We start from the raw sequence: 27,713 nt of genomic DNA on the forward strand, positions 1-27,713 counted from the left end.
TAGGAAAATAAAGTTTAATTTCAACTTCTGCAGCAATACAGGGAAAAGATGCCCTGACTGACATGAGAACTCAAGTAACAACTTAATTTCCTCTTCTTACAAAAATTCCCCACAGCTCACTCCTGCACACAGAGCTGGGGAATGACTAAATTAAGGCCCTTCTCAGAAACCTACATTTCAGAGCAAATTTTTTAATTCAGTTAATTTAGACAGGAAAACTAAGAACTAGTCCTAGCATTCTAGTGCTACCAGATTTTACATCCCAGCTACAGCGGGATGAATAAAATGATTATTTTCAGTTCATTGGCAAATTTTGAAAAGTCATGAAAAAATATTCTGGGTGGAAGGAAAGATTTTGTTTTGATTTTGTCCATTTGCAAACTCTTTTGAATTTTATTTGAGTTTTTTAAATAAAAGAAAGGAAAGCTTGGAAAGGAAAAGTTGTTTCAAACTGAAAACTTGAAATGCTTCATTTTGAAAATATTGAAATGAATCTGCTTCAAAGTTTTGGTGTCACCAAGTTGACTGGAAAGTCTCACCCAGCTCTCAACCCACCAGTCAAAAATGAGAATTGTAAGTTAATCCTCTCCAGCAAAACGGTCCTTGGACCAGCTCCTGTGAAGTCACTGTGAGCTGAGGGCAATCAGCATCTCCGGGCAGGCACATTGGGCCAGATTTACAAAGGGATTTAGGCACCAAAAGATGCAGAGAGGTGCAAAGTGGGATTTACAAAAGCACTTGAGCAAGGTAAGTGCCGAACACCCATTAATTTCGTGTATCTGTTTAGACAAGTGTTGATCAGATGCCCACAACCATATTATTTCTTGCTTGGACTGGGATCTTCCTTAACAGATTGACAGATATTGCTTGTTAGGTGACGTTCACCAGCCACAGAACCCAACAGCTAATCTGCGTTGTCCTCACCCTGCAGTTATAGGGAGAGGGCCACCCAGGTTGCATTGGGCCCTTGGCCACACTACAGACTCTTTAAGCCTAGGGTTGCCAGTTCTGGTTGGACATATTTCTGGAGGTTTCATCCCATGACATAACCTTTCATTAAAGATTCATCTTTAATTCCTGGAAACTCCAGGACAATCCTGGAGGGTTGGCAATCCTACCTGAGATGAGCATGTCCTTTAGAGAGGCCAAGTGCAACTCTCACTGCAGTCAATGGGGTCAAGGGTGCTCAGCACCTTAAACGATCAGACCCTTAGACAATGAATTTAAATCATTATTAAAGTGTTTTCCCTTCAGGACATGCCTCTTGCTCTCACACCAGAGGTTTTTGTGGATAAATAGTTACCTTGTTTTTAAAGACAAAGCAATAATTAATTATTTTTTCCAGTTCTATAAAGAAAGTCATAATAACAACAACATTTAATATCTTACAGACATTAACTCATTAGGGACCAAATCCTGAAGCCCTTATTCAGGCCAATCTCCCAGGGCTGCAGGAGTTGGGCTCTTAAGCCTCACAACACCCCTGTGAGGTAGGTAAGTATCATTATCCTCATTTTGCAGCTGGGGAAACTGAGGCAGGGAGCAGTGAAGTGATTTGGTCAAGGCCACATAGTGAGTCTGGGAACAGAACTCAGGAGGTGCCCAGCATCCAGTCCTATGGCCATTCCACTAGATCATGTGGCCATGGCTTCCATTAATTTAGTCTCCAAATACTAAATTAAAACCTTCCCCATGACACTGGCACAGACGTATGGCCAGATACATCTGTAGCTGTCTGCCACCAGCTGCTTCAGAAAATGGAGAGAAATCATAGTGCTATTCCAGTTATAAACCAGGTGCTACAAAAAACACTTAACACACAGGACCTTCATCAGACAAAACTGCTATTGGAGCCCCTGGACCCAGTCCTACAGGGATCCATGCGTAAGGATTTCAGGACTCAGTCCACAAATAGCTTTAAATTCACTCTCTGGTTATTGCTATACTTTGATACAAGTTGGAAGAGTGTTCCTGCTTAAAAGCTGGTCTTTCAGGCCTTGTCTTCGCCCCAGAATTAACGAGTTAACTAGCACTCTGCTGGTAGGCACTTAAAGGGTTAATCTCGGAGGTTTAACTACACCTGAAAGTCTTGCCGCCCATCTTGATCACTTCCACGCTGTCTAATAAAGTACTTGCCCTGTTGAAACCACACATACTTCTGAGTGCAACTTGCGTCAACGTGAAGCTGACCATGATTCAGCCTTGCTTGATGCCAAGTCATGGTCAGTCAGCCTGGTGTTAGTCAACCCGACTCTTCACTGTGAGGATTTGGGAGTGATGACAAGGCCTCAGGGAACATTGCTGGCTCTGTACTTGGAAGGAATAGTTCTCACCGCACGGCTGAGCCCAGTCTAAATGAACCATTCCTGCGTTAGCCTGCAAGTGACAGCCGGGACACTCAGTGCAATTACTGACCGGCGGACACTGGAGGACGTTAAGGAACTGCAGCAGGCCTCAGACTGTATGAAGTGTCCGATGCTAATGATTTCCAAGTGCACACTAGTTACACGGAGGTGCGATTCATTTTTTGCAGCGCAGCCTCTCTTCCATTTAATAAAATCTTGAGCTACATCCCCATCTTGCTTGGAGAGAAACAGAGATCACAGGCATGAAACGGACACAGCTCCTCAGACTTCGGTGCGGAAGCAGCACTTACGGCTCAGTCGCAGCTGGAATGAGTTGATTTGCATTTGACCTGAAATTTAGACCTCAGAATGTTGCATTCATCCTAACCCAGCATCTGAGGTGCTGATAAGGCTCTAGACAGGACGTGGGGCCAGGAGGAAACAGTACTAGGGTTCCTTTGGGTTTTCTGATAAATTCTTTACTGCTCACTTTCCAGCTGTGGCATTGGCCCAGGATGGGAACGTGTCCAAGCTGAACATGGGACGTCCCCAGGTATTGATGGCCAAAGTGATGCAGAGGACTCCGATAATGTTCATCACTATTCCAGATTTAGCCTGGAGGAGAAAAACAAAAAACAAAACACCAGCACAAATGAGTCTCAAAAGACTTGCCAGAACTCATGAGCATAAACACAGGCTGGGTCTACACTACCCGCCTGAATCGGCGGGTAGAAATCGACCTCTCGGGGAACAATTTATCGCGTCCCGTTGGGACGCAACAATCGATCCCCGAATTGACGCTCTTACTCCACCAGCGGAGGTGGGAGTAAGCGCCGTCGACGGGAAGCCGCACAGGTCGATTTTGCCGCTGTCCCTACAGTGGGGTAAGTCGGCTGAGAAACGTCGAATTCAGCTACGCTATTCACGTAGCTGAATTTGCATATCTTAAATCGACACCCCCCGTAGTGTAGATGTAGCCACAATGAAGAAACTTGAAGGTGTTCTTAAGCTCCTCATCCTATTAAAGCAGAGAGATAACCATTGTGCTGGCAGTTCTGTGTTCTTCTGTAAATGGAACTGCCATGGAACGTGGTGCAAACTCTTAGCGCTGTAATTAGTTTGGAATCTTGAAAGACTGTCAAACAAGATCGTTTCCACTTTGGTATGCAGTGTAGGTCCCAGGGTATTAGAGAGACAAGGTGGGTGAGGTAATATCTTTTATTGGATCAGCTCGAAAGCTTGTCTCTCTCACCAACAGAAGCTGGTCCAATAAAAGATATTGCCTCACCCACCTTGTTGTCAAACAAGATGCATTTATTGGCTAAGGGCCAGATTCGGCCACAATGAGGCCATGGCTACGCCACAGCTTAAGTTGACATGTTATGTTGCTCAGGGGTGTGAATTAGCCACCCGTGCTGAGTGACATAATTTATGCTGATTTAAGCGCTGGTGTGGACCGTGCTATGTTGGCAGGAGAGCTTCTCCCGCTGACATAGCTACTGCCACTCGCAGGGCTGGAGTAATGAAGCCGACGGGAGAGCTCTCTCCCATTGTCTTAGAGCGGCTACACTAGAGAGCCTACAGCTGCATCGGTGCAGATTAGATTCCAATCCAGCACATGGGTGGACTCCAGAGAGCCCCATTGACTTCAGTATGGCTCCCATTGAAAACAACGAGGTTGCAGTGAGCACAGTTTTACCCTGTACGTATAAAAGACAAAACGACAGACCTCAGAATCAGCAGTTTTATCCTGCGTGGCAATTACTTGGAGCGAAGCGCCACTGCTTTTTACGTACGAGTTCCTATTACAACACAACCATAACGTGGGGTGGTAGCATTAGAGCTGAGGTTGTTTCCATGTATCTCGACAGTCAAGGGAACTTTGGAAATGCAGGACCATAAAACTAAGCTACATCCATGATATTTACAGAAGAGGGTAATGGAAAGCTTAAGTAAAATACCAGGGAATCATCATCATCCTCTTACCATGTCCAAAACCTGGAGGTGACCATAGGAAAACACTATCGCATTTGGAGGTGTCGCCACAGGTAGCATGAAGGCAAAAGAGGCACTGAGAGTACAAGGGATCATGATGTACAAGGGATTGACCTCGATTGATTGCGACTGGGGGAAAAGAGAACAGACGTAGTGTTAGTACTGTTCAGAAACAGAAGCAGGCAGAAAGCCTGTGAGATCCCACAGACACAACAGGTCAGTTCATCCCCCCGTATAAGTCACTTCTGAACCGTAAATTCATGATGCACTGGACTCCTCTCATAGCAAAGGGCTGCTTCACTAAACAAAGTTCATTCTAACCAGACCTGCGTATTGCACACTGCACGTTACTGATGGAGGTCAAGGCTTCCATTCTATTTCCAGAGAGAGGGACATGGGTTAATGGTTTGAATGCAAGACTAGATGATAGGAAGTCTTCAGGTTTAATCCTGGATCTGGCACAGACTCTGTGTCCTTGGGCAAGTCATTTGGAGTGGGATTTAAAGAAGTGCTCAGTGTTGGCCTAGCTCAGTTCCCATTGAAGGCACTTCACCATTGACTTCAAGAAGAGTGATTCTAGGCCAGCACTGATCTCTTCTGAAAATCCCACCCTAAAGGCCTGATTTTCAGACCTGCTGAGCACTCACCACTTCAGCTGGAGTCATGGGCGCTCTAGGGGCTCAGCACCTTTGAAAAATCAGGCCCTCCAGAACTCTGTCTCAGTTCCCTATCTGTAAAATGGGGATACCATTGTAAAATGTAAAATAAACACTTATTTACCTCACGGGTATTTATGAGGATTAGGGTAAAGGATTAGGGCTAAATTTTCTTGTTCTGTGTTTTAACAGCACCTACCACAATCATAGAACTGGAAGGGACCACGAGAGGTCATCTAGTCCAGTCCCCTGCATTCATGGCAGGGCTAAGTATTATCTAGACCATCCCTGACAGGTGTATGTCCAACCTGCTCTTAAAAATCCCCAATGATGGAGATTCCACAACCTCCTTAGGCAATTTATTCCAGTACTTCACCACCCTGATAGTTAGGAAGCTTTTCCTAATGTCCAACCTAAACCTCTCTTCCTGCAATTTAAACCCATTGCTTCTTGTCCTATCCTCAGAGGTTAAGAAGAACAATTTTTCTCCCTCCTCCTTGTAACAACCTTTTATGTACTTGAAAACTGTTATCATGTCCCCTCTCAGTCTTCTCTTCTCCAGACTAAACAAAGCCTATTTTTTCAATCTTCCCTCATAGGTCATGTTTTATAGACCTTTAATTATTTTTGTTGCTCTTCTCTGGACTTTCTCCAATTTGTCCACATCTTTCCTGAAATGTGGCGCCCAGAACTGGACACAATTCTCCAGTCGAGGCCTAATCAGTATGGAGTAGAGCGGAAGAATTAATTCTTGTATCTTGCTTACAATACTCCTGCTAATACATCCCAGAATGATGTTTGCTTTTTTTGCAACAGTATTACACTGTTGACTCATTTAGCTTGTGATCCACTATGACCCCCAGCTCCCTTTCCGCAGTAGTCCTTCCTAGGCAGTCATTTCCCATTTTGTAAGTGTGCAACTGATTGTTCCTTCCTAAGTGGAGTACTTTGCATTTGTCCTTTTTGAATTTCATCCTATTTACTTCAGACCATTTCTCCCGTTTGTCCATATCATTTTCAATTTTAATCCTATCCTCCAAAGCACTTGCAACTCCTCCCAGCTTGGTATCGTCCGCAAACTTTATAAGTGCACTCTCTATGCCATTATCTAAATCACTGGGGCTCTAGTCCACAACTGGGGCTCCTAGGCACTACAATAATAATATATTTTGCCCTTAGTGGGGCACCCAATTCCCAGCCAATCCAAAGGCGGCTGCACAGACATATCTGAGGGCAGAATTTGGCTCCATAATGTTTTCAAAGCCCTTTGAAGATGATCTATCAGTATATCTGAGGTACTTATATGGCCCTCATTAGCGTAGTATCTGAGTGCCTCACAGTCATAGACTCTTAGGAATGTAGGGCTGGAAGGGACCTCGAGAGGTCTCAGCCCCCTGCACTGAGGCAGGACCAAGTAAACGTAGACCATCCCTGACCGGTGTTTGTCCATGTTCTTAAAACCCTCCTATGATGGGGATTCCACAGCCTCCCTGGCAAGCCTATTCCAGATCTTAACTACCCTGACAGTTAGAAATTTTTTCCTACTATCTATCCTAAATCTTCCTTGCTGCAGATTAAGTCCATTACTTCTTGTCTTACCTTCAGTGAACATGGAGGACAATTGGTGACTGTCCTCTTAATCACAGCCCTGAACATGTATTTATCCTCAACAACCTCCCTGTGAGGTTTGGAAAGAAGGTCTGAGATCCAGACCTCCAACTGATATAATCTGTGTAGCTTCACAGACTTCAAGGAAGCGGCTTTAATTTATGCCAGATGAGGATCTGGTCCAAAGAGTGCCAAAATTTCATTATTACTTCACTATACACTGAATCTCACTCTATATGAATTCTGTACAGGCAGGTTTCACATGGGGTATAATCTTGTTGTCCTGAAATTGCATTCAACTAAATATCTCCATAGTCACCCTTTAATATCTGTTGTATTTTAAAAAGCTGCATTTGATGAATCAGTATTTCTCATGCTGGCTTTCCATTCTTATTTTACTACTGTCCACTTCTTCTAAATCAAATATATACAATGACTGTCCCAGGCCCATAACCAGCGCAGGGTGAGCAGAGCAGCTGCCCATGGTGCAAAGCCATGGGGGTGGAGAAATGCCAGAAACCCCCCCACGGGGGGCACAAATATGGATGCTAAAATTCCTAGTTATAGCTCTGCTCTGTCCTGTTGGATCTTCTAGGTATTCTCTCCAGTTTTGTATTTACAGAGCTGCCAACGCTGGATAGGTTCCCTTAACTTCTACGTTCCCACACATGGAATTTTTTCTCCTAAACACGGCTTGCTCCATGGCCGGTTTAATTCACTTCACAATTCACTTTTGACTGCAGATGCAGAGTAACATTTAAAAATGATACTTGATGCTTTTTTTCCCTCTGCATGGTATAATTTGGGGTTCTGGTCAAATTTATATGGAGTTCTTTTGTTTGATCTCTAACAACACTTTGAGAGGTTTGTCAGAGCGACACAGGAACTTGATTATAATTACTAGGCTCACAGAGCAAAACTTTTAAACATTCTGCCTGTTTTGTGGGATTCTCCAGTCCCCAGAACTTGTGTGTCAGTTTAAGTCACTGCCAGCTAAGCAGCTTGGGTCAGGATAATTTTACTTGAAAGAACAGACTAAAACTCTTTACAAATAAAGACAAAACTATCTATTCGCTGTGGTGCCAACTAAGGCTGTGATCATTTTTATTCCTTTCCTTGTGTGTCTTCTTAGAGTTTAAAAATGGTCTGTTCTGCTCGGCAGAAATGACACAATGAACCCTATACGGATGCTCTTGTCTTCAGTGCAAAAGAGACAGAGATGGCTGAAACATCCAAGGAAATGAATGAAGGGGGCTGGATTTGAACAAAGGAGAACAGAAATCTAGAGCCCTGCAGGAAGTCTGTCACAGCAAAGAAAAATAACATTTTACATGAATACAGCATTTGTAATCCCAAGGGATCCTAAAGTGTTTCACCAACCGTATACATTCACGGCTCGAGGCTCCATTGCCCTACACCTTGGGTCATCATTTGCACCTGTGCAAAGTGGGGGTAAAATGTTAAACTCAGAATGGTGGGGCTTTACACACGTTTTGTACTCACTTTGCACTGGGGTAAATGAGCACACAAGGCGCAAGGCAATGGAAAAACCAAGCCCTCAGTACTAAACTTGCCCCTCTCTAAGGCAGGAGAGCATTTATGAGCATGCTAAAATCTATCCCTATTGGCTTCAATGGCACTGAAGCATATGCATATGGTTACGGACTTCACATGTGCTTAATTTTAAGCTTGTGTTTAGGGTCTATTGACTTCAGTGATGCTCCCCTGAATGAGAGACTAAAGAGGTGAAATGTTTTTGGTGGGGACTGCCTAGCACATGGGGGGAATGCAAGATAGAATTTTTAACCTCCAGGCTGCTGGCTGAATACAGCTCAAGTGACCAAAAATCTTTACCAGCTGACTGGTGTAGGGTAAACTATTTTAAATGAGTTGGTGGCTCAGTCCACTTTCCAGTGGACAAGTGCCCACATCACACAAACCACCATTGCAGTTGGCATTAACTGGCCTCCTGATAGGCAATCTCAGGAGAGGAGCCAAGGAGGCTGAATTACTTTCTCATTCCAGGAGTTGGACCATCAAGGTTGATGCACAGTGGCAGGGCAGTGCCAGGGAAGTCTACAGTGCCGCTGCCTGTTTGATACCTATCCTGTGGATAAATAAAGGACTCCAGGGCTGCAAGTCTGGCCTTTTTTCCCACACCAGCACTAGAGCCAGCTTTGCTATCTGATGGGTTGTTTGCTAGATGCTTTCCGGAGTAACCCTATTTGCATATAAAGTCCCTTGGCTTATGGCACTAAATGTGGTATTGCTCCATTTTTAAAGACTTTATCCATTTTCCTTGATTTTTAAGTCAATTTTCCAGATCAGCAGTGAGAAAACCCAATAAGAAAAAAATCTTACCAAGGACGCAAAGACAGGTAGAAAGAGGGTGGCCGTAGCTACATTACTGGTGCATTCGGTGAAGACAGCAATAACAAGTGAAAGTATCACTGCGATGGCCCATGGTGGGACAGCGTGCAATGGGGTCATCTGATCACCTAGCCATTTCGACAGACCAGAAGCCTGACAAAATCAAGAGGGGCAATTCAGTAAGACACAGAACTCTAGGCCATCCATAGTAGCTCATATTGCATGTAATGTATTGCCAGATCCAAATACACAGATGAAAACAGGCCATCGATATTAGTGGTTAGCTCATTCAAGAGCAAACAAACTAGGTCATTTATAGAACAAGTAATGTGATCTTTCTTAAAAAATAGTAATAATAATAATAATAATAAAGGAGATTCCCTGCCAGTTGGAAATTAAGTCAGATTTATTTTCTCTCATTCTGGTCAGAAAGAACTTACATTTTTGCCAAGTAGGAGCTCAATACTGAGTTATACCAGAGACCAAGGAAGCCACACAACTGCAGACTGTTAATGAATGTCAGAGGAATCATTGAAAGAATTGCTAAGGCTTCTGAAGGTACTGAATTGAATGATTGTGTTTTCCTTCATGAATACTATCAGAGATGAACTCCAGTGTCTTACAAAAGTTTTCTGCTATGCAGTCCAAAACCACCATCTGGGCAATGTTCCAATCCAGGGCTTTGGTTTGGCCCATCATTTAAGAACAGCCCAGCCACAAAGTTTGGGGGATGGATGTGAACTTCCTCAAAGCTTGGCAGTTTGGGGATCTGGGGGTTCTGATTCAGACCCATCTCAACAGGGGTGCGTGAAACAATTTTAATGGAGCCAGGATTCTTGCAAATCCTTGCCTATTTCTAGAGCTGAATTGAAGTTAGGAACATTGGATCAGAGTAGTGGTCCAGTGAGTCCTATGTCCTATTTCTGATGTCAGTCACTACCAGACACTTCAAAGAAAGGTTCAAGAAACCCCCTCATGCAGCGTTTCTCAAACTGGAGTCCGCGATAGGTGCCACCCGGCTGGAGCCCGCATCCCACACCCCAACCCCTGCTCCAGCCCAGAGCTTGCACCCCCTCCCACACCCAAACTCCCTCCCAGTCAGAGCCCACACCCCTCACTCCCTCCTGCACCCAAACTCCCTCCCAGAGCCTACAACCCCTCCTGCACTCCAACCCCCTGCCCCAGCCTGGTGAAAGTGAGTGAGGGTGGGGAAGTGCGAGCGATGGAGGGAGGGGGGATGGAATGAGCGGGGGGCTTTGGGGAATCCCAAAACTTTTTAAAATCAAAATGGGGGTCCTTGGGTTGCTAAAGTTTGAGAACCGCTGCTCTCTATGCCTCTGTTTCACCTCACCTAGCTGCTTCCTTAATCCCTTCAGTAAGTGTTTGCTTTATGCCCTGCAGTATGAGGATTCACATCCCTTCTAAACAAACCCAAAACAGCTCTGAAACGCTTAGATACATTGCTGCACTTCTGTTGTCTGGCCAGGAGTGGATCTGGGAGTGACAATATACAACAAGGAAGGCCGCTCTCCTGCTATTTGCACTAAGGAAACCTCAAGGAAGATTTCCTGTCAATATTGCAGATTCTGGAGGCTCAGGTGTTTTGGAGAAGCAGGAGTTAAGCACTTGAACTCCTGGAGTTCAATCCCTGAGGCACACCCATCCTAACCAGAGAGCAATTATGCTAATAAATAGAGAACGGGCTGAGCTGCTAAATTGTTCAAGTTACTGTCCAGATCAGTGCTTAATTTGTAATGAAAGAGATGCCATCTCTCAAACAATTTTTTTACATTCATAACTGAGCCAGCAAGCCCAGAGGTGCTGGGGCTCTGAACTGCCAGGCCCAGAGGTGCTGGGGCTCAGCCATAGAATCATAGAATATCAGGGTTGGAAGGAACCTCAGGAGGTCATCTAGTCTAACCCTCTGCTCAAAGCAGGACCAATCCCCAGACAGATTTTTGTCCCAGATCCCTAAATGGCCCCCTCAAGGATTGAACTCACAACCCTGGATTTAGCAGGCCAATGCTCAAATCACTGAGCTATCCCTCCCCCCATGGCAAGCCCTGGCACAAATTAAGCACTGGTTCAGATGCTGGTTCGGTTTGGACCTGTTACTACTAACAAGGGACCAGAAAGCAGAGCAGAAAGGTCACCCTGAGACTCAATGGCAGATAGAGGTGAGGACATACATCGCTTCCACTGGCCAAGGCGAAGCCTCCTCCTAGCAGCAGCACGATGTTCCAGGGCATCTTCCTCTGAACTACCTTCCAGTCTAGCAACGGGGCTGGGAAAAACGGCTCTTTCATCACTAAAAAGATAAAAGCAGAGCAAAGAATGCTGGGAGGAGGTGAAGACACCAACTTCGTTCAAGGCTGTATACTCAGATGTGCACTTACTGTAGCTACCACCCCAGGGCAAAGGAAGCACTAGAGCCCAATGACACACAGTGTACGTGATAGCCCAGGACAGGCATGCTAGTGAGAAAACTGCCCATTTCAGGTGCACAGTGATATACAAAAAGCAACAAAGAGTCCTGTGGCACCTTAAAGACTAACCGATGTATTGGAGCATAAACTTTCGTGGGTGAATGCCCACTTCGTCAGACACATGTATTCACCCACGAAAGCTTATGCTCCAATACATCGGTTAGTCTTTAAGGTGCCACAGGACTCTTTGTTGCTTTTTACAGATCCAGACTAACACGGCTACCCCTCTGATAAGTGATATACAAGGGTTATGGTCAAGTGCCAGCAGTAACTAAGAAGTGGGATTAGCTCCCAGGAACTGCACACACTAAGGGCTTGTCTATACAAACACTTAGTTTGCAGCAAGCTGGAGTGTGAATCTGCCTTGCACTAGCCTTTCGCACACTCACTGTCCCCAGGCTTCATATGGACACACACTGAAAGTTCCGCTGTGCGCTCTGATCTACCCTGCTTTGAAACAGGAGTAGGACAGTGTATACTAGGGAACTTTTAGCATGCCGCAGCAGGGTCCACACAGACAGCGTGTGGCAGGCTGGCCTAGGGTAGATTTACACCCGAGTCTGCCACATGCTAATGGTTCCTGCAGACAAGCCCTAAGTCACAAAGGAGTGCTTCTTCCAGCACCGTCAGCTGGAGCTGAGAAATGGCTTCACAATCTCAGCACGGTGAGTTGTGATCTCACCACAGAATCAAAGCTGGACAAGCTCCAAGTCAAGCATCAATATTGTCAATTTCTCTTTCCATTACCTTCTCTGTTCTGTTCAGGGCTAAAGCTATTTCGACTACAGCAGTTGAATTTGGGTTTAGTGGCAGGAACTACAAACAGTAGTAGTGCAACAAAGAGAGCCACACTGGCATCAGTAACGTACCTAAAAGAAAAAGCAGAGGGCAGGTTAGAATATGGTACACCATTGTCTCAAAACATGGCATGCCTCCAGCATGTGTACTATTGTCCCAGTACATGGCATCCATCCAGCACACTCACACACCCCATTGTCCCAGTACATGGTAACCATAAGTCCTATTTACTTTTGTCTGTACAATCTCTCTATTCGGTCTTTAAGAATGTAGCAATATTTTGTACCCTGATATTGCAGATTCTGCTATCCAGACTAGCAAAACTCCACATAGCCACATTTGCATCATCTTACTTAATATCACTTTGCAATGCCTTCCATTGAAAGATCTCCAAGTGTCTTCTCTACCACACTTCTGTTAAGTAGGGAAGTATTATCATCCTCCTTGTATCCAAGGAAAACTGAGGCACGGAATGCTAATTAACTTGCCAAAGGTTGAATGAATGCCAGGAACAGAACCCTGCTTGGATTTAGGCCGTTTGAAAATATTTCCTTTACAGACTAAGTGGCTAAAGAGCTGAAGTCCCATTTTCAAGAGTGACTTGGGCAGTAAAGTCTAAGGGCAGACTACACTATGGAGTTAAGTCAACCTAAGTTACGCAACTCCAGCTACATGAATAAGCTTAGGTCGACTTATTGCAGTATCTAGAGTATTGCAAGTTTCTCCCATCGACTTACCTTATGCTTCTCGTTCTGGTGGAGTACCGGAGTCGACAGTAGAGCAATCATCAGTCGATTTAGCAAGTCTTCACTAGACCCGCTAAATCGACCCATGGTGGATTGATCACCGCAGTGTCGATCCACGGTAAGTGTAGACAAGCCCTAAGTCTCATTAAAAGTCAATGGGACTTAGTGTGCATCCACTCTGCAATCAGTGGTGTGACTGCAACACATGTTGTACATGGGTACTTACTCAGGCAGTTAGGCTGTCCCCAAGTCCAAGCTATTTTGGCTTCACTGCTATTGATACCCAAGCTAGTTAGATTAAAGTTGGCTCACATATATCTACCCATGGTGCAATCACACCTCCAATTGCAGTGTAGACCTACCCTTAGGCTTCTAAGCTGGGAGGTCCTAAATCACTTTTGAAAATGGATTTAGGCTCCAAAGTCACTCATGTACTTTTAAAAATGTTATACTGTAGCAAATACCAAATCCTCAAAACAACACCGAGGGCATAGATATTTAACATGTTTCCTTCATATTTCAAAGAAAAGTGTCTCACTCATACATATATTTTATTTAGTGTAGTTGACGCATTTTTCTCTTTATTCATTTATGTAGAAAGATTTCAAGTGTAAAAAAAAAAATCCTAAACACTAGTCTCTAGAGATTGGAATTGTGAACTTCGCTAGTGAGTTCTTTGAGGTAAGGGCAGCCTTTTTGTTCTATGTGCAGCACCTAGCACAGTGGAGTGATTGGGACTCCTAGGTGCTACCACAATACAAATAAATAAAAGAATAACAAACAAACAAACAGCTGCAGGTGACCAATCATCATCAGGTCGCAGGTGAGACTGGTGCATGTGAGATGAGTAAAGACACTTCGACAGGAAGCCAAATGAATTCAAACACTGTAGCATAGGTGGAATGTGGCAAGAAATGCTCTTAATTATGTTTCCCTTTAAAACCTGGGTGCAAGGTTAGGAGCATAGGAGGAAGATGGAGAAGCCTATCAAATCACTGAGTCAATTTCCTTGTGAGTGCCGGACAGATTCTCCTTTGCAGATGACATTACTGCATATTAAAATGATGTTCAATCTGATTTTAAAATTGAAGGGCTAATAGAAATGAATAAACAAATTGGATTGAGACACAAACAGCATAAATTCCCCTCACATTGGCTATGCCAGTCTTAGGCTGCGGCACCCTCGCCAGCTGTGCCTCTTTAGAGCAGAGATTATCAATTATCTGGTGGTTTGGTGCGGTGCAACAAATAAGAACTAGAAATCAGACCTGTCCAACAACTTCCATGTGTAACTTGATACAGGATCTGAATTAAAGGCCCCTAAGGATCAAACGGGAGTAGAGCCAAATAAAGTATTACTAAGTCAGTCAAAACACTGCAGGATTCAAACTTACTCTTTATCTTTATTGAAGAGGAAGGTGGCCCAGCCAGGAATGAAGCCTGGGTCTCTGCTAAACCACAGGAGAATCAGTAGAATGAAGAGCATGAGGACATTGAATTCAGCAAAGGAGATGGAGCCTAGTTTCCGGAGCTCTGCCTTGAGCACATTGAGAGCAGCTTTCTCTTTGTCAGTTCTCTCCATCCCGCAGCCCCACGTTTTCCTAAAACTTAAAAAAAAAAAAAAAAAAAAAAAAAAGGAAAGTTGTAAATATTTGCTTGCAAGAGAAAATTACCAGCGAATCCACTTTGACACTTGACATGTGAAGCACAGAACTATGTTAGCTACTGCCTAGAATGGCTGCAGCACGTTATAAAGTGAACAACATCTGACTTATCCTTTGCACATAGCTGCCACTGGTTACCATCTCTTGCTGAGATGTGCAGTCTGGGGGCCAGGCACTGCACTGGGAGTCAGGAAAGCTAGATTTTTTTCTTGGCTCTGCCACCGATCTCCTGTGTGACCTTGGGCAAATCACATCACCTCTCTATGCCTCTGTTTCACCTCACCTAGTTAGGTGGTAGGGACTGTCTCTCACTAAGTGTGTGTACAGTGCATGGCACAATGGGGCCTCAAGCTCAGTTGTGGCCTCTAAGTTCTACTGGAAAATAAACACTAATTACAAACGTGGTTGTAACAAGCACAGTTCAATCTCACCACAGACGGTTTTACATCTGTGAAGTTTCTACTAAGATACAATGTTATGTGATGTATGTCATTCCTTGTCTATACAGTACTTTTCTTCCAGATTGCAGACCTAGCCATCATATAATCTCAGGAACATGTACCTGATGATAAAAAGACAAACCAAGAGGGCCAGATTCACACCTGCTGAGGATCTGGCCCATAACATTATACTTACTTGAACCCCATGAATGAAAACTGGAGCCAAAACCAAGATAACGTCAACATCAGAATCATATTAGGAAACGCAAATCCAAACCAGGAAGCAAAATTCAAGACATCACCATTTTCAGGGAACAGTCTGAGGAGAGAAAACAATGGTTTCTGTACCAAGGTCAAACCATTTGAGTATATTCTCCCTTCTATATGTGCTAATTGGAATAATATAAGAGCCTCAGGGCTCATCCATTGCTCACCCATAAGGGTCTCATCCAAAGCCAATTGAAGTCAGTGGAAAGGCTCTCATGGACTTCAGACTGTACCCGAAATGCCTTGACTGAACTTTCCACTGTTCTTTATAGAATGGTTCACATTAATTGCACACAGCAGCCCATGTTGCTATTTTTCATAATTCATAGAGCTTAAGGCTACAATGGACCATTAGATCATCTAGTCTGAATACCTGCATATCATAGCCCATTACATTTCATCCAGTTACCCATTTATTGAGCCCAAATAACTTGTGTTTGTCTATTTTGGACCCATATGACATAAGCGCAGTTTAAAGACCCACAGGTGCCCTATCAAAAACTCCGCTTGCAACAAGTCTGCTCAACCACCTATGCTTTCAACATTCCCTTCCCCTAACTCTTTAGAACGAAGGGGATCTTCAAGAAGATAGGGATTTAGGGCATGATCCTGCTTCTATTGAAACCAATAACAAAACTTCCATTTGCTTTGATGGGACCTAGGTTTGGCTCTTAGTTTCTAAAGAGTTAGGACACATTTTGAAAAAACAGTCTCTAACTTTGTGCCTGGAATTTTGCATTCACAGTCAGTTGTGGATGTGACTCTATTGTAAATATCAGTTGCACATTTTCTACTGGTTCCATTTGGGCCAGATGGATTTTTGAAACCTATCGGTCTACTACCTTCTGGGGCTACTGGTTCTCCAGCACAAATCAGTTGAAGGATAGCAGTGGAGTCTACTGGAATTTCCCCTACAGAGACTGTAGCACTAAGATCAGGGGTTCCCAAACTATTGCATAGCCAAAGACAACATCTTAACAGAGAAAGAGCATCTTGTAGATGCCACCTCTCCTCTTCCATAACATCCCTGTGGCTTCTACAGCAACTGCTTACATGGAGAAATCATATTACAAAAATATTTACTGTATTTTAGCTGGCTTTTTTATGTTTTGTCCATTATGAAAAGAGTTAATCACAGTCTCCGGTTTCTCATTGCATTTCCCCTTCCCATTCGTTCCCTTATAGATGGAAACAAGGAGGAGCCAGCACCATGTGACCAATCTGTTGTCTGCAGTCCACCAGCAGCCACTCCAAAGACTCCCAGGGTATGTCTAAATTGTACATTAAGTCTGGGCTCTGACTCACGTTTGAGCCCAAGTCCCCCTTCCATCCACACATAAATCAGTTTGACTCAGGTCAGCGAGCCCTCAGGACTCAGGTCCTAGGACCCTGCCAGGGGGGTAGGTCAGAGCCCGAGTCCTGCTGTGACTTGGGTCCAAACCCTGTCATTTTGCAGTCTGGACACAGCTCAAGCTGCAGACCCAAGTCAGAAGGTGTGCATAGAGCAGTATGGATGCGTTAGCACAGCTGTGAGACCTGGTGCAGGAATTGCGAGCTCAGCTTTACAATGCAGTGTGGACACTTCAAGCACAGGCTTGGAAACACCAGGTCCACAAGCCCAGGTCCCACAGACCTGGGTTTACAATGTAATGTAGACATAGCCCCAGTGGGCTACAATGACAGACTGGGAAACGTTGATTTAGAGCTCTAACTACCCATTTGTGCTGGAGCAGAAGATGAGGAGGCAAAGCACGTCATATACATTATTCATTTTGACATATAAACAGGTAACTCTTAAAGCCAACATCAGCAGCCACCAACTAAGACTTTCAGTTGTCAAAAAGGAGAGTGAGCCCATTTAAGAGGCTGAAGGAGAAATGGCAAGAACAACTTACTGATTCATCTGGCCTTTCAAAACCAGGTTTGGCCCCGTTCCAGTGAGCGTTGCAGTTCCTCCAATACTAGCAGCATAGCACACACATAGCGTCATCCCCTTACTGATGCTTTTCTTCACTTCCCTGTCACCAAGAGCTCTGGGTTCCTCAGGAACGTCACCATTACCTATGACTGGAAATAACAAATATGAACTTGCAGTGGAGACCAAAAGCTCAGAACAGGGGCAATGTGCTTGGTGCTGCAATTTGTCTATGCCTCTCATTTTAATGAATGCCAAGCTATGTTGATTATGTCCTCATATCGTCTTATAATGATACTTATGGCAAAGAGAAGGGAGGATGGTCCTGTGGCTGTGGCACTGAATTGGGACTCTAGAGATTAGGGCTTGATTCCTGGCTCTGCCACAGACGTTCTGTGAGAGCTTGGGAAAGTTGTTTTGCCTCTCTGGGTATGTCTACACTGCATGATAAGCCTGGGCTCTGACTCAGGTTTGAGCCCAAACGCCCCTTCCGTCTACACACAAATCAATCTGACTGGGGTCAGCAAGTGCTCAGGACCCAGGTCCTATGACCCTGCTAGTGGGGGTAGGTCAAAGGCCAAGCTCCACTGTGACTCTGGTCCAAGCCCTGCCATTCTACAGTGAATACAGGTCAAGCCGCAGACCCAAGTCAGAAGGTCTGTGTAGTGGAGTGTTAGTGTGGCTGTGTGACTTGCGTCCAGCCATTGTAAACCTAGGCTTACCATGTAGCGTGGACTCTCAAGCATGGGCTTGGAAATTCTGAATCCACAAGCCTGGGTCACACAGACCTGGTTTACAATACAGTGTAGACATACCCTCTGTGCCTCAGTTTCCTGCTCTGTATAATGAGGGTAACAATACTTCCCTACCACAAAGAGGAGTTGTGAGGTAAATTCATTAATATCTGGGAGGTGCTCAGATATTACAGTGATGGTGCTATTCAAATACCAGGGCAGAAACCCACAACTAACATTGGAGGCTTCCAATATATCCAGAGAAAACATAGGAGCCAATTCATTCTTGGTATAACCACTAAGATCAATGCAGTCGTGTCTGCTTATATCAGACCTGTATTTGCTCTAGTAATATCGTGCCCATCCTGTTGCTTCTTTTGGATGAGGGCCTAATTTGGAAACACACGTTATGTGGTTGGACTGCATAAAATCACCATGGAAACTGAGAGCAACTGACCCCACAGTAGAGGGGTAGCATTTTTTTTTATTATTATTCAGCACCCCTATTAATAGTGTATCACTGAACACAAAAAGAAAATCTATTGCCATTACAACAGCTCTGAAGTTAGAAATGGGCAGCATTATTACAAAGCGCCAAGTGTAATCTGTGTAGGCATCAACACAGTATCTGAGCACCTCACAATCATTCATGGATCTTACCCTCCCCACTCCCCTGGGAGGCAGGGAAGTACTAACCCCATTTTGCAGATGAGGAACTGAGGCACGGGGGAGATTAAGTGACTTACCCGACGTCAGACAGAGAATCTGGGGCCGATTCACTTTCTGATTAATTAAATTCAGGTTTCTTGAGTCCCAGTCTTGTGCCCTACCCCCTAGAGTAGACTGTCCTTCCTCCCCTGAAAAGCACTTTAGGTCCTGATCCTACAATGACCCCTGCATGGGTGGTCCTCTGTGCCTGCGAAGACATTAGGACTCAGTAAGGGTGCAAGGTTCTGCCTATGCAGAAAAGATCCTGCCTATTGCAGGATCAGGGTCTCAGAAATTCCCAAAATACAAAGAAAGAGAGGCAAAGAATCCCCATGAGGGTGAGAATACATTTCACGGGGGTGCAGGTACCAGCTGCAGCTCCTGTTCAGTCGATGCTCGGCCAGTTTTTCATTATTTAATCATTTCCCCCACAACTTGCTTGATAAAGGAACAGCCACCGATCAAGGACAAAACAAAAAGAGAGGGGGTAAAGTTTTCAGATGTGCCTCGATGACTTAAGAGCCTAAATCCCACTGACTCTCAATGACACTTAGGCTCCACAGTGCCAAAGTCACTTTTGAAAATGGGACTTAGGCTCCTAAGTCATTTAGGTGCTTTTGAAAATGTTACCCATTGGTTGTAATTTTCAGAGGCTCTGAACACCCAGTGAGGTCGAGGGGGTGTTTGGCACAGTTGAAAATTAAGCCCCAGCTGCCAAGAGCTGAGCACCCAAAGCTGGGAGGCACCCAGAACTGGGGGACATCTTTGAAAATTTGGGCCTTCATGTATTTAATGGGTTTCTTTCTGGATAAGAACGCTCCTGGCTTTCTTAGGGCCTGGGCCAAAGCCCAGTGACATCGGTACAAGTCTTTTCATTGAAGTCAGCAGGCTCTGAATCAGGCTTTTATATAGCAATTGAAACAGACTCTGAGTAGGCCTGCTCGGAGGCCCCTTACCCTGCACCGACGTCAGGCTCATTGTGTTCTTCTCCTCCAGCTCGATCGCTGAATTCACTTGCCCATTAGGCTGGTCCGTAATCGTCAGGTCCTGCTCTGTGCTGTTCATCTGATCCAAGACAGCCTGGACAATAGGGACCATCATGGCAGTAGTGGCTGTGTTGCTTATCCACATGGACAAGAAGGCGGTGACTCCCATAAAGCCCAACATCAGGCTGCAGGTGGAGAAACAGAGGGAAGGAAAGAAAAATAACCATGAAAGCTTTTCTGGGTTTTCCACCCAGCGCAATCTACTTCCAGGCAATCCTGTACAGCAGGCCCCACTCTGGAGCGTACTACCTGTTCCAGGAAAGGAAACCATTGCCCAATTTTTGGCTGGTGCAGCTTCATTGCTTTCATTGGAGTCACTCCAGCAGAGTAGTTAGCCCCACGCAACTCCCTGTGAGTAACTCTGTTGTCATGTATGCCCTCGTTGGAAGCACCTATCATTTAGCCAGCGTAAAAAAGCCATTTCACAACAGCGAACCACAAGTGAGGTTGCCTTCCTCTCTTCTGATTATTGTTGGAAATCTGGAAAATGGCAGTCTCTGATATTGTGAGCTCGACTTGCACGGTGGATCCTGGCTAACACGGACCAGCTGTGGTCTCGGCCGCTCCCTCACGAACGTTACCACCAGAGTTAATAAGCCATAGAATGGGCGCCACTTACGGCATCCTCTCTGCTATGCTGGAGCAGGGTGCGGGTTTTGGCATTCATGAAGAGGGCAACAGGGATCTCGGGATCACTGATATGCTGATTAAATACTGGGGCCAAATCCTGGTGTCTTGAGCACAGGGGATTTGCACAAATGATCTCTGCTGGTGTCAGGGGAATAAAACCATCCCCAACACCCCCCGGACTGAGCAGCACTGCCACTGCCACTATTACTGCCCATGGCTTTAGTAGCAGCTGTTACTCCTGCACTCCTCCTATGCTGTCCTGGTCCCCCTGGGCATGTCCTTGCCCCTTCTGGGGCTCATACATTTGCCATCTGCCCCCTCTGTGCAGACAAAGAAGGAGCTGCCTACAGGCTGGGCTCAGTCCCCCTGGGTGATCTCTCCATTGCCTGCCTCCCCTGCACAACAATTCTGCGAGACTTAAGAGCCAGGGGGGTGGGAGGTGGGCAGGATCTGAGCCTTAACAGGCTATCAGGGCATTCAGCCACACACTTACAAGATCTGTTCTAGAGCCCTTCACACCTGAACCCGCCGGGACCTGATTACCTGTGTCGGGTCTGGGGCAGGTCAGGTGGGAAAACTCCTCACCCAGGCTTGGGTCAGGTCTTCTCCTCCTGCCTGTGGGGTTGGCATGGCGGTGGCTGCATGACCTGCTCCTCTCAGCTGCCACATGAGCTGAGGAGTCCAGCACCTCTTACTCTGCAGCACAACCAGCACAGCACCGGGTGGCAGCCGGCAGGAGCAGAGCATGCAGCCGCCGGTGCATGCAGCTACCACCCTGCTGACCCATGGTGGCACTGACTCAGGTTTGTGGGAGGGGTCAGGTCAGGTCGGAAAATGACTTAGCCCCCTTGAACACTTAGCGTTAGGAGCTTAACTGGGCACTTGAAACCCACACTGACTGAGGCACGAAGGGCCTGAGCAGATACTATAGTGATGAGTGTAATAAAAGAACCTGTATAGATTAAAGCAGAAAAGAACCAAGCTCCCATTAATTCAACAGAAAGACTCCCATTGACTTCAGTGGAAGCTGAATGATGAGTGTCTTCCTTTCCAGCCATCCTGGGCTTTCAAACATTGCATCATTCCTGCAGGTATACACAACCTCTGGACGCCCTTCCTAGAGCAAGCGAAACAACTGAGGCTTTTGTAGCCTTCATTCTGTGTGACTCAGTTCTCACACTCTCCCCCTAGTCTCCTGGCATCTGAAGACGCTTCTGCTAAGCTTGGTTGCTCCTGATCACAGACCGATAGGAAGGCAGGGGTAACAGGACCTCTTACAGTGGGGGCTTCACTCCGACGATCAGCAGGACCCTCAGTGCAATGCGTTTGTGCAAATTCCAGTGTTCCACGGCTACTGCCACAACCAGCCCCCCGACAAACAGCATATTGGTGTCCTTCAAGTACTGCATACACACCTGCAATGAGAGGAACTGCCTGTCAGTGTCCGCGTCACAAGTGGGTGGCTGGATTTGTCAACAGCCAAGGTACTCTGGCCCTTTTTCCACTTCCGCTGCCTTGTACATTTTCTCAATTCCATTTGTCTATTTAGATGCTGAGCTACTTTGGGCAGGGGCTGTCTCTTATCTGGTTTGCACAGCGCCTAGTGCAAAGGGGCCCTGATGGTTGGGGCCACTAGATGCTAATGAAATATAAATAACTGCTGACACGTACTGTAAGAAGTATAGTAGCTCTAAGTATTGCATGTATGCTGTCTGATTCTCAGAGAAGTTAAGGCCCAGATGGTCACTTGGTACCTCTAAAAATCAGCCCCATAATCCTACCCCTAATAGATCATCAGCAGGGACTGAACTCAGCACTTTCAGAACCAAATCACAGACTTCCACCACTCCAGCTCAAGTAGTATGCCCATTAGCTGGCAAAAGTAGTAGGTTGTTATCTTCTATGAGAATCAGCTACTAAAGGAGGACACAGCAAACTCTTTGGCAGCACGTTACATACATCCCCTGCTAAAAGTATCTTGTCTCAAGCATCTGAGATCTCCCAAAGTGTCCGTCCCTGATCAGGAGTTGCTTTTGACATGATCCCTTGGCTTTTCAGAAGTCTGAACTCAGGAGTTTCAGCACCAAAGCACAGATCTCTACCACTGTAACAATAACTCCACGGATGGCAGCAGTAGTTGGTTGTTCTCCTCTATTTGGACCAGCTACTACAGAAGGACACAATCCACACCATGTAGCTGGTTTTGTATCTTTCTGCAGAATTTCACCATCAAGTTTGTTTGCTGAGTATTGAGGTTGGCATGTGAAAGAGGTTTAGGGGGATGGATGTTAAGGTTCTGGTCTAGGCTCTGCCAGGAACTGGCAAGTCACTTCACTTCTCTGTGCTTCTGTTTCCCCATCCATCTTGTGTGTTTAGATTGGAAGCCCCTCAGATATAGGACTACCACTTACCATGTGTTTATACAGCACCTGGCACAATGGTTCCCCAAATTTGATGGGTGCCTTCAGGTGCTATTGTAATATAAATAATAATTTGCAGAAAGCAATCAGATTTATGTTGTACATTTCATCTCAAAGCACTTTACAAACTATATACGGAGGAATCCCTTCACTCACCACAAAGTGCAGCCACCTCTAGGGTAGAGCACAGTGGTCATTTAACAGCATACAGCAACACCACATGACCATTAAGAGTAGGAAGTAAAAAAAGAATCCTATGTCCAATATATACTGATGGGGGGATGTTGATAGCTAGAACGACAAGGTGGGTGAGATGATATCTTTTATTGGACCAACTTCTGTCGGTGAGAGAGACAAGCGTTCAAGCCACATGTCTGGCTGGAAAGCTTGTCTCTCTCACCAGCAGAAGTTGGTCCAATAAAAGACATTACTTCACCCACCTTGTATCTCTAATATCCTGGGACTGACACAGCTACACTGCATGCGATTGCTAGAATGTAATTTTAAAAACTTGCTTCCAGGATTTGACTGTTAAAAGTCTCATTCCAGCTCAAATCTTCTCAATAAAACCGGTACAGAGATGAAATCTAACCAGATCCTTACCTGCACCAGAACTTAGGGGCAGCAGTGTAAACCACACAAGGTGATATTATCAGTGCTACCTTCATGATGAAAAGCAACTCAGCGAATGTGATAGGCACAGAAACATTGGTGCATTGGAGTATGCTGGTCTAGTCTGGTCTGGGCCCCTGAAGTTTATGCTTAAATCGAGGCTGACCTAGAATAAATTCTTACCTTTTTAGACTCCAGGATTCCAAACATAGGAAATAATATAGCAGGCAGGAGAGCTGTGATAGCCAATGGGATGACCTCTGTGCACCAGTACACAGCCATAAGGATGATGACATAGCCACATTTGGCCTCCTGGAATACAAGCAAACAAGGGTTTAAGCACAGGAAATCAAGTGAGTAGCTGAATGCACAGGGTCCCCCAGTAGATCCCAGGATATAAATGGCAGTGCTCTAATCAAGTGGTCTCTTAGGGGAGGGAAAAGAGCTTTTTAATAGGAGTGTTGTTTCCTTCTTCTCCAAGAAAATATTCTTAGACACCCAGCTGGTGCAATCTGGTAAACTTTAAAGGTAAAAATGTACTCAATCGAAGTTTTCCCACAGACTTCAATGGGGCCAGGATTTCACTCCCAAAGTGAATTTTGGGCCTGATCCTGAGTGGCGCCAAATACCTTCAACTCCCCATTGGATTTAATTGGATCCAGACCCATCTCCACAAGAAGCCAAATCCTGAAAGAGACATTTGATCTTTACAACTCAACCAGTTACTCAGAAACTAGCTTAAGTGAACATTCACATCACATCCTAAAGCCCGGCGTGGAAAACAATGCACGGGCAAAGCTAGGGGTGTTTTAAATGCACGAGGACTTCAGGCCAAAGCTTAGGGTGTGGAAAAACCAGAATTTCCATAGAAATGCAAACATATGGCTAACTTAAATGTTCAGCTTTCAATTGGCATTTGATTCAAGCAGGAGCTTCCATGCCTACTAGCCAAGATGTTTAGAAGCAATTCATGATTTTGGATGTCTGTTTTTAGGTGCTCATCTTAAGACACTTAAAAGGGGCCTGATTTTCACAGGGCAGATGCTGACTTTCTGAACATCAGGCCTCCTTAAGGTGTCTCAGGTTGGACACCTGACAATTGAGGTACCAAAAATCACTAGTAGTCACTTGAAAATCTTTCATCTGACTGAGGATCATTATATTATAGGTATTAAACTATTTCTCTGAAATTATAATGTTTTCTTAACATGGGGATTGTCTAGGGTGACCAGATGTCCTGTTTTTAAAGGGACAGTCACTTTTTTTGAACTTTTTCTTATATAGGTGCCTATTACCCCCCATCCCCATCACATTTTTTCCACAGTTGCTATCTGGTAACCCTAGGGTTGTCTGGATTAGAAATGTCTAAACACGTCCAGTTAAACTGTTGTTGAGACATTTTTATAGCCTAGCGATGCTAGGCTTTGTAAATTCAATTTTCTTATGAGAAGTAAGTATTCATTAACTGACTGTAAACATTATTTTGGCTCAGGTGTAAATGCTCCATAGTTCACAATTTGCTTGTGTTTGAAATAACTGTTTGTTGGGTCTTAAGGATTGGGGGGGGGAGCACAAAACAAACAGGCAGGAAGTTGATATTCACAAATGTGCTGTAAGGTGTTTTTATAAGCCGGCATGTGTTGCTTATTTTTGCTGAGAAGCTCTTTATATGAGCAGAACATGTTATTTATAAGTAATTGGAAATGTTTATCATCTTAGAAGGAAGTTATTTACTGAGTATGCTCTGTAAGGAACAATTCTGCATAGGCTAGAATACAGGAGAGATATCAAGGGAAGAGACTTAATTAGGGTTTCTATGACTTTATAATGTGATTTTAGGTTTTGCAGCAGTAGCTAAGTGTTAGAATTTATCATATGTGATTGCATTTGGCCATGGTGTGAAAAATAGAAACAGCTCTGAGGGTCTGAAGGAGAATATTACTCTTGAACAAATGTCACAATAAAAGCACTGGTTATTTAGAATGTGGAGTAAATAATTTACTTAAAGTTCAAAAAGACAACAATGCTTATAAATTAACTCTTATAGACACCGGCAATTCAAGCAGAGTCCGGTTTAGAAAACTGAAAAGCAAGCACTAAGGTTAGAAAAATATAGTCATGATTAACACTAACAACTGCAGAATGTTGATTTTGCTTCTTTGAACAGGGACAAAAAAACATAACAATCTGTCCTCTTGGAGGGCAGTTGTGAAAGTGATCATTGATGAATTCTAGTAAACTGTTATGCAATCCTGTAAACTCCTGTTAAGATGACACAATGTTTCAGCTGAATACAAAATACCTCACTAGACTCTCATTAAATTATAAATTTTATAATTACAAACTTCTTTATTGAAGTCTGCATTGCTACTCCTGCATACCACCGCCCTATCACAAGCTTTGGCATTGATCCTACAATATTTGCCATCTATCTAGAGCTTTTAATCTTTAAACCACATCTCTGAAGTCCACACACACACCTCCCAACTCATAGGAATTTCTCTTCCACTGGAGTCTCTCGAGCGGACCAAAAGCCAGGGCTGTTATTAGACAGGTAAACCAGAAGGGGTGGCATTTTTGTTGACAAACATGCCTGAGGTTTTTCTGAAGTTTAAAATATGCCGAGCAATGTAGGTCAATCACAAATGAATAGCTGTAACATTATTATTAGAACAGACCCTAAAAAGCTATGCCAGACTATAATATTTGCTGCAAACATGGGTTTCAAATTTTACCAAAGAGACAAAAAAAGATAAAAGGCCTGATCCTCCGTGGTCTTACTCCAGCTCTGCACTGGCATAATTCCACTGAAATCAAATTACACCAGGGTACAACAGCGCTGAATCATCGGGCACAATGTTTTACTTCTCACTGCACCAAGTTAATAATAATGGTGTGCACCTACATAGATTTTCATGAGAGGATCTCAAAGCACTTTACAAATCTCAGACCTTATACCATGCCTGTGTTATGCCCATTTTACAGATGGGGGAAACTGAGGCACAGAGGTGTCACCAAAGCAAGTCAGTGGTAAAGCCAGGAGTCTAACCACTAGAAGGTGGATGCTTCTGACAAAAATCAACATACATGGGCCTAAACTTGAAACAATGTCTTTGTGGTATCAAAGTTGTAAGACTATAAAGGTAAAAATGGCATGTTTCATGTTTGAGTCTGTGGGTGACCCAGATCCGGGCACTGAGGGGTTTCTTATAACCCCCCAGTGACTGCATTCATTCTACTTCAGAGGCTCTTTTTGTAACATTGACCGCCTTAGACAGAGCTATAGCCTCGGACATAAATGCCTTTGTTTAAGGGTTACCCTGCAAGTGATCCTAATCTAGTCCTTAAAACTTGACATTTACTAACCTGGTCACCCAAAGAGGAACTACATTTCAGGAAGTAAAAGGTAAAAAAACAACTCCCCCCCCCCCCCATTTGAAAGGTTTGAGTCAGCTGATTGGAATTATTTAAACAAATCCCTCTCCAGATTTCTGGGCAGAAATCCATGCATTGTCCTTCCAGTGAATGAAAGGCTGCAGTAACTCAGGGACTGTGAGGTAACTTGGGAGCCGGCATCCCCTTAGTGAGCACATCCCTGGCCAGATGTCCTGGCTGGCGGTGGAAGGGATGCATGCAGCATTGGTCTCCTCAATTGATGCTGGGTACTGAGCGCTTCCGAAAACGTGGCCCCAGCCGGGTCGTGGTCCTGGCCCCATCTGAAGTCCCTGCCAGCCCTGTGTGGCTTTGCGGGCATGGGCAAGGAGCAGCCCCGGGGGAGCCCCCATAGCGCTCGCTGAAATGGGGGAGCCAGCAGATGTTCAGCACTAGACTCCAGCATCCCCTTGGGCATCGCTGGTGCCATTAACAAAGGGGGTGGGGGGGGGGCTCTCCCGGAAGGAAACCGGAGAAAGCGGGACTGTGCTAGCAGCGAAAAATGACCTATGCATTCACACACACCCCGGGCTGGCCGGTCCCCAGGCGACAGCTCCTAGCGATCCGGACCCTCCCCCCCCCCCAGCCACTTACCTTGGTGGGGATGAGCAGGGGCAGCGCCAGCAGCAGCAGCGGGGTGCAGAAGAGGACGACGAAGGACTTGAACCTCAGCAGGGGTCTCAGGCACGGCGGGGCCATGGTCCGTGGGGCGGGGGTCCGAGCCCAGCGCAGCGGCAGCGGAGGGCAGCGAGCGAGTGAGAGGGACCTGGCTGCAGAGGGAGGTTTAAATATACCGGCCGGACCAGCCCCCCCGCCTGATTGCACCGCGGTGACCTCAGTG

The 27,713-nt window shown here is 45.1% G+C and overlaps 1 protein-coding gene across 1 annotated transcript; it reads right to left on the reverse strand.

The window, feature by feature from the left end:
- SLC13A5 (solute carrier family 13 member 5) lies at window positions 1-27,713 on the reverse strand. Its single transcript, XM_054008408.1, has 12 exons — window positions 27,467-27,713; window positions 23,624-23,752; window positions 21,687-21,823; window positions 19,689-19,903; window positions 17,271-17,442; window positions 15,305-15,427; window positions 14,399-14,611; window positions 12,208-12,329; window positions 11,164-11,282; window positions 8,966-9,127; window positions 4,332-4,469; window positions 1-2,960 (listed from the first exon to the last, which is right to left on the reverse strand). The coding sequence occupies exons 1-12, from the start codon at window positions 27,569-27,571 to the stop codon at window positions 2,832-2,834; spliced, it is 1,764 nt and encodes a 587-aa protein (XP_053864383.1). The 5' UTR covers window positions 27,572-27,713; the 3' UTR covers window positions 1-2,831.

This window comes from Malaclemys terrapin, chromosome 18 (assembly GCF_027887155.1).
Source record: "Malaclemys terrapin pileata isolate rMalTer1 chromosome 18, rMalTer1.hap1, whole genome shotgun sequence".
Taxonomy (NCBI): Eukaryota; Metazoa; Chordata; order Testudines; family Emydidae; genus Malaclemys; species Malaclemys terrapin.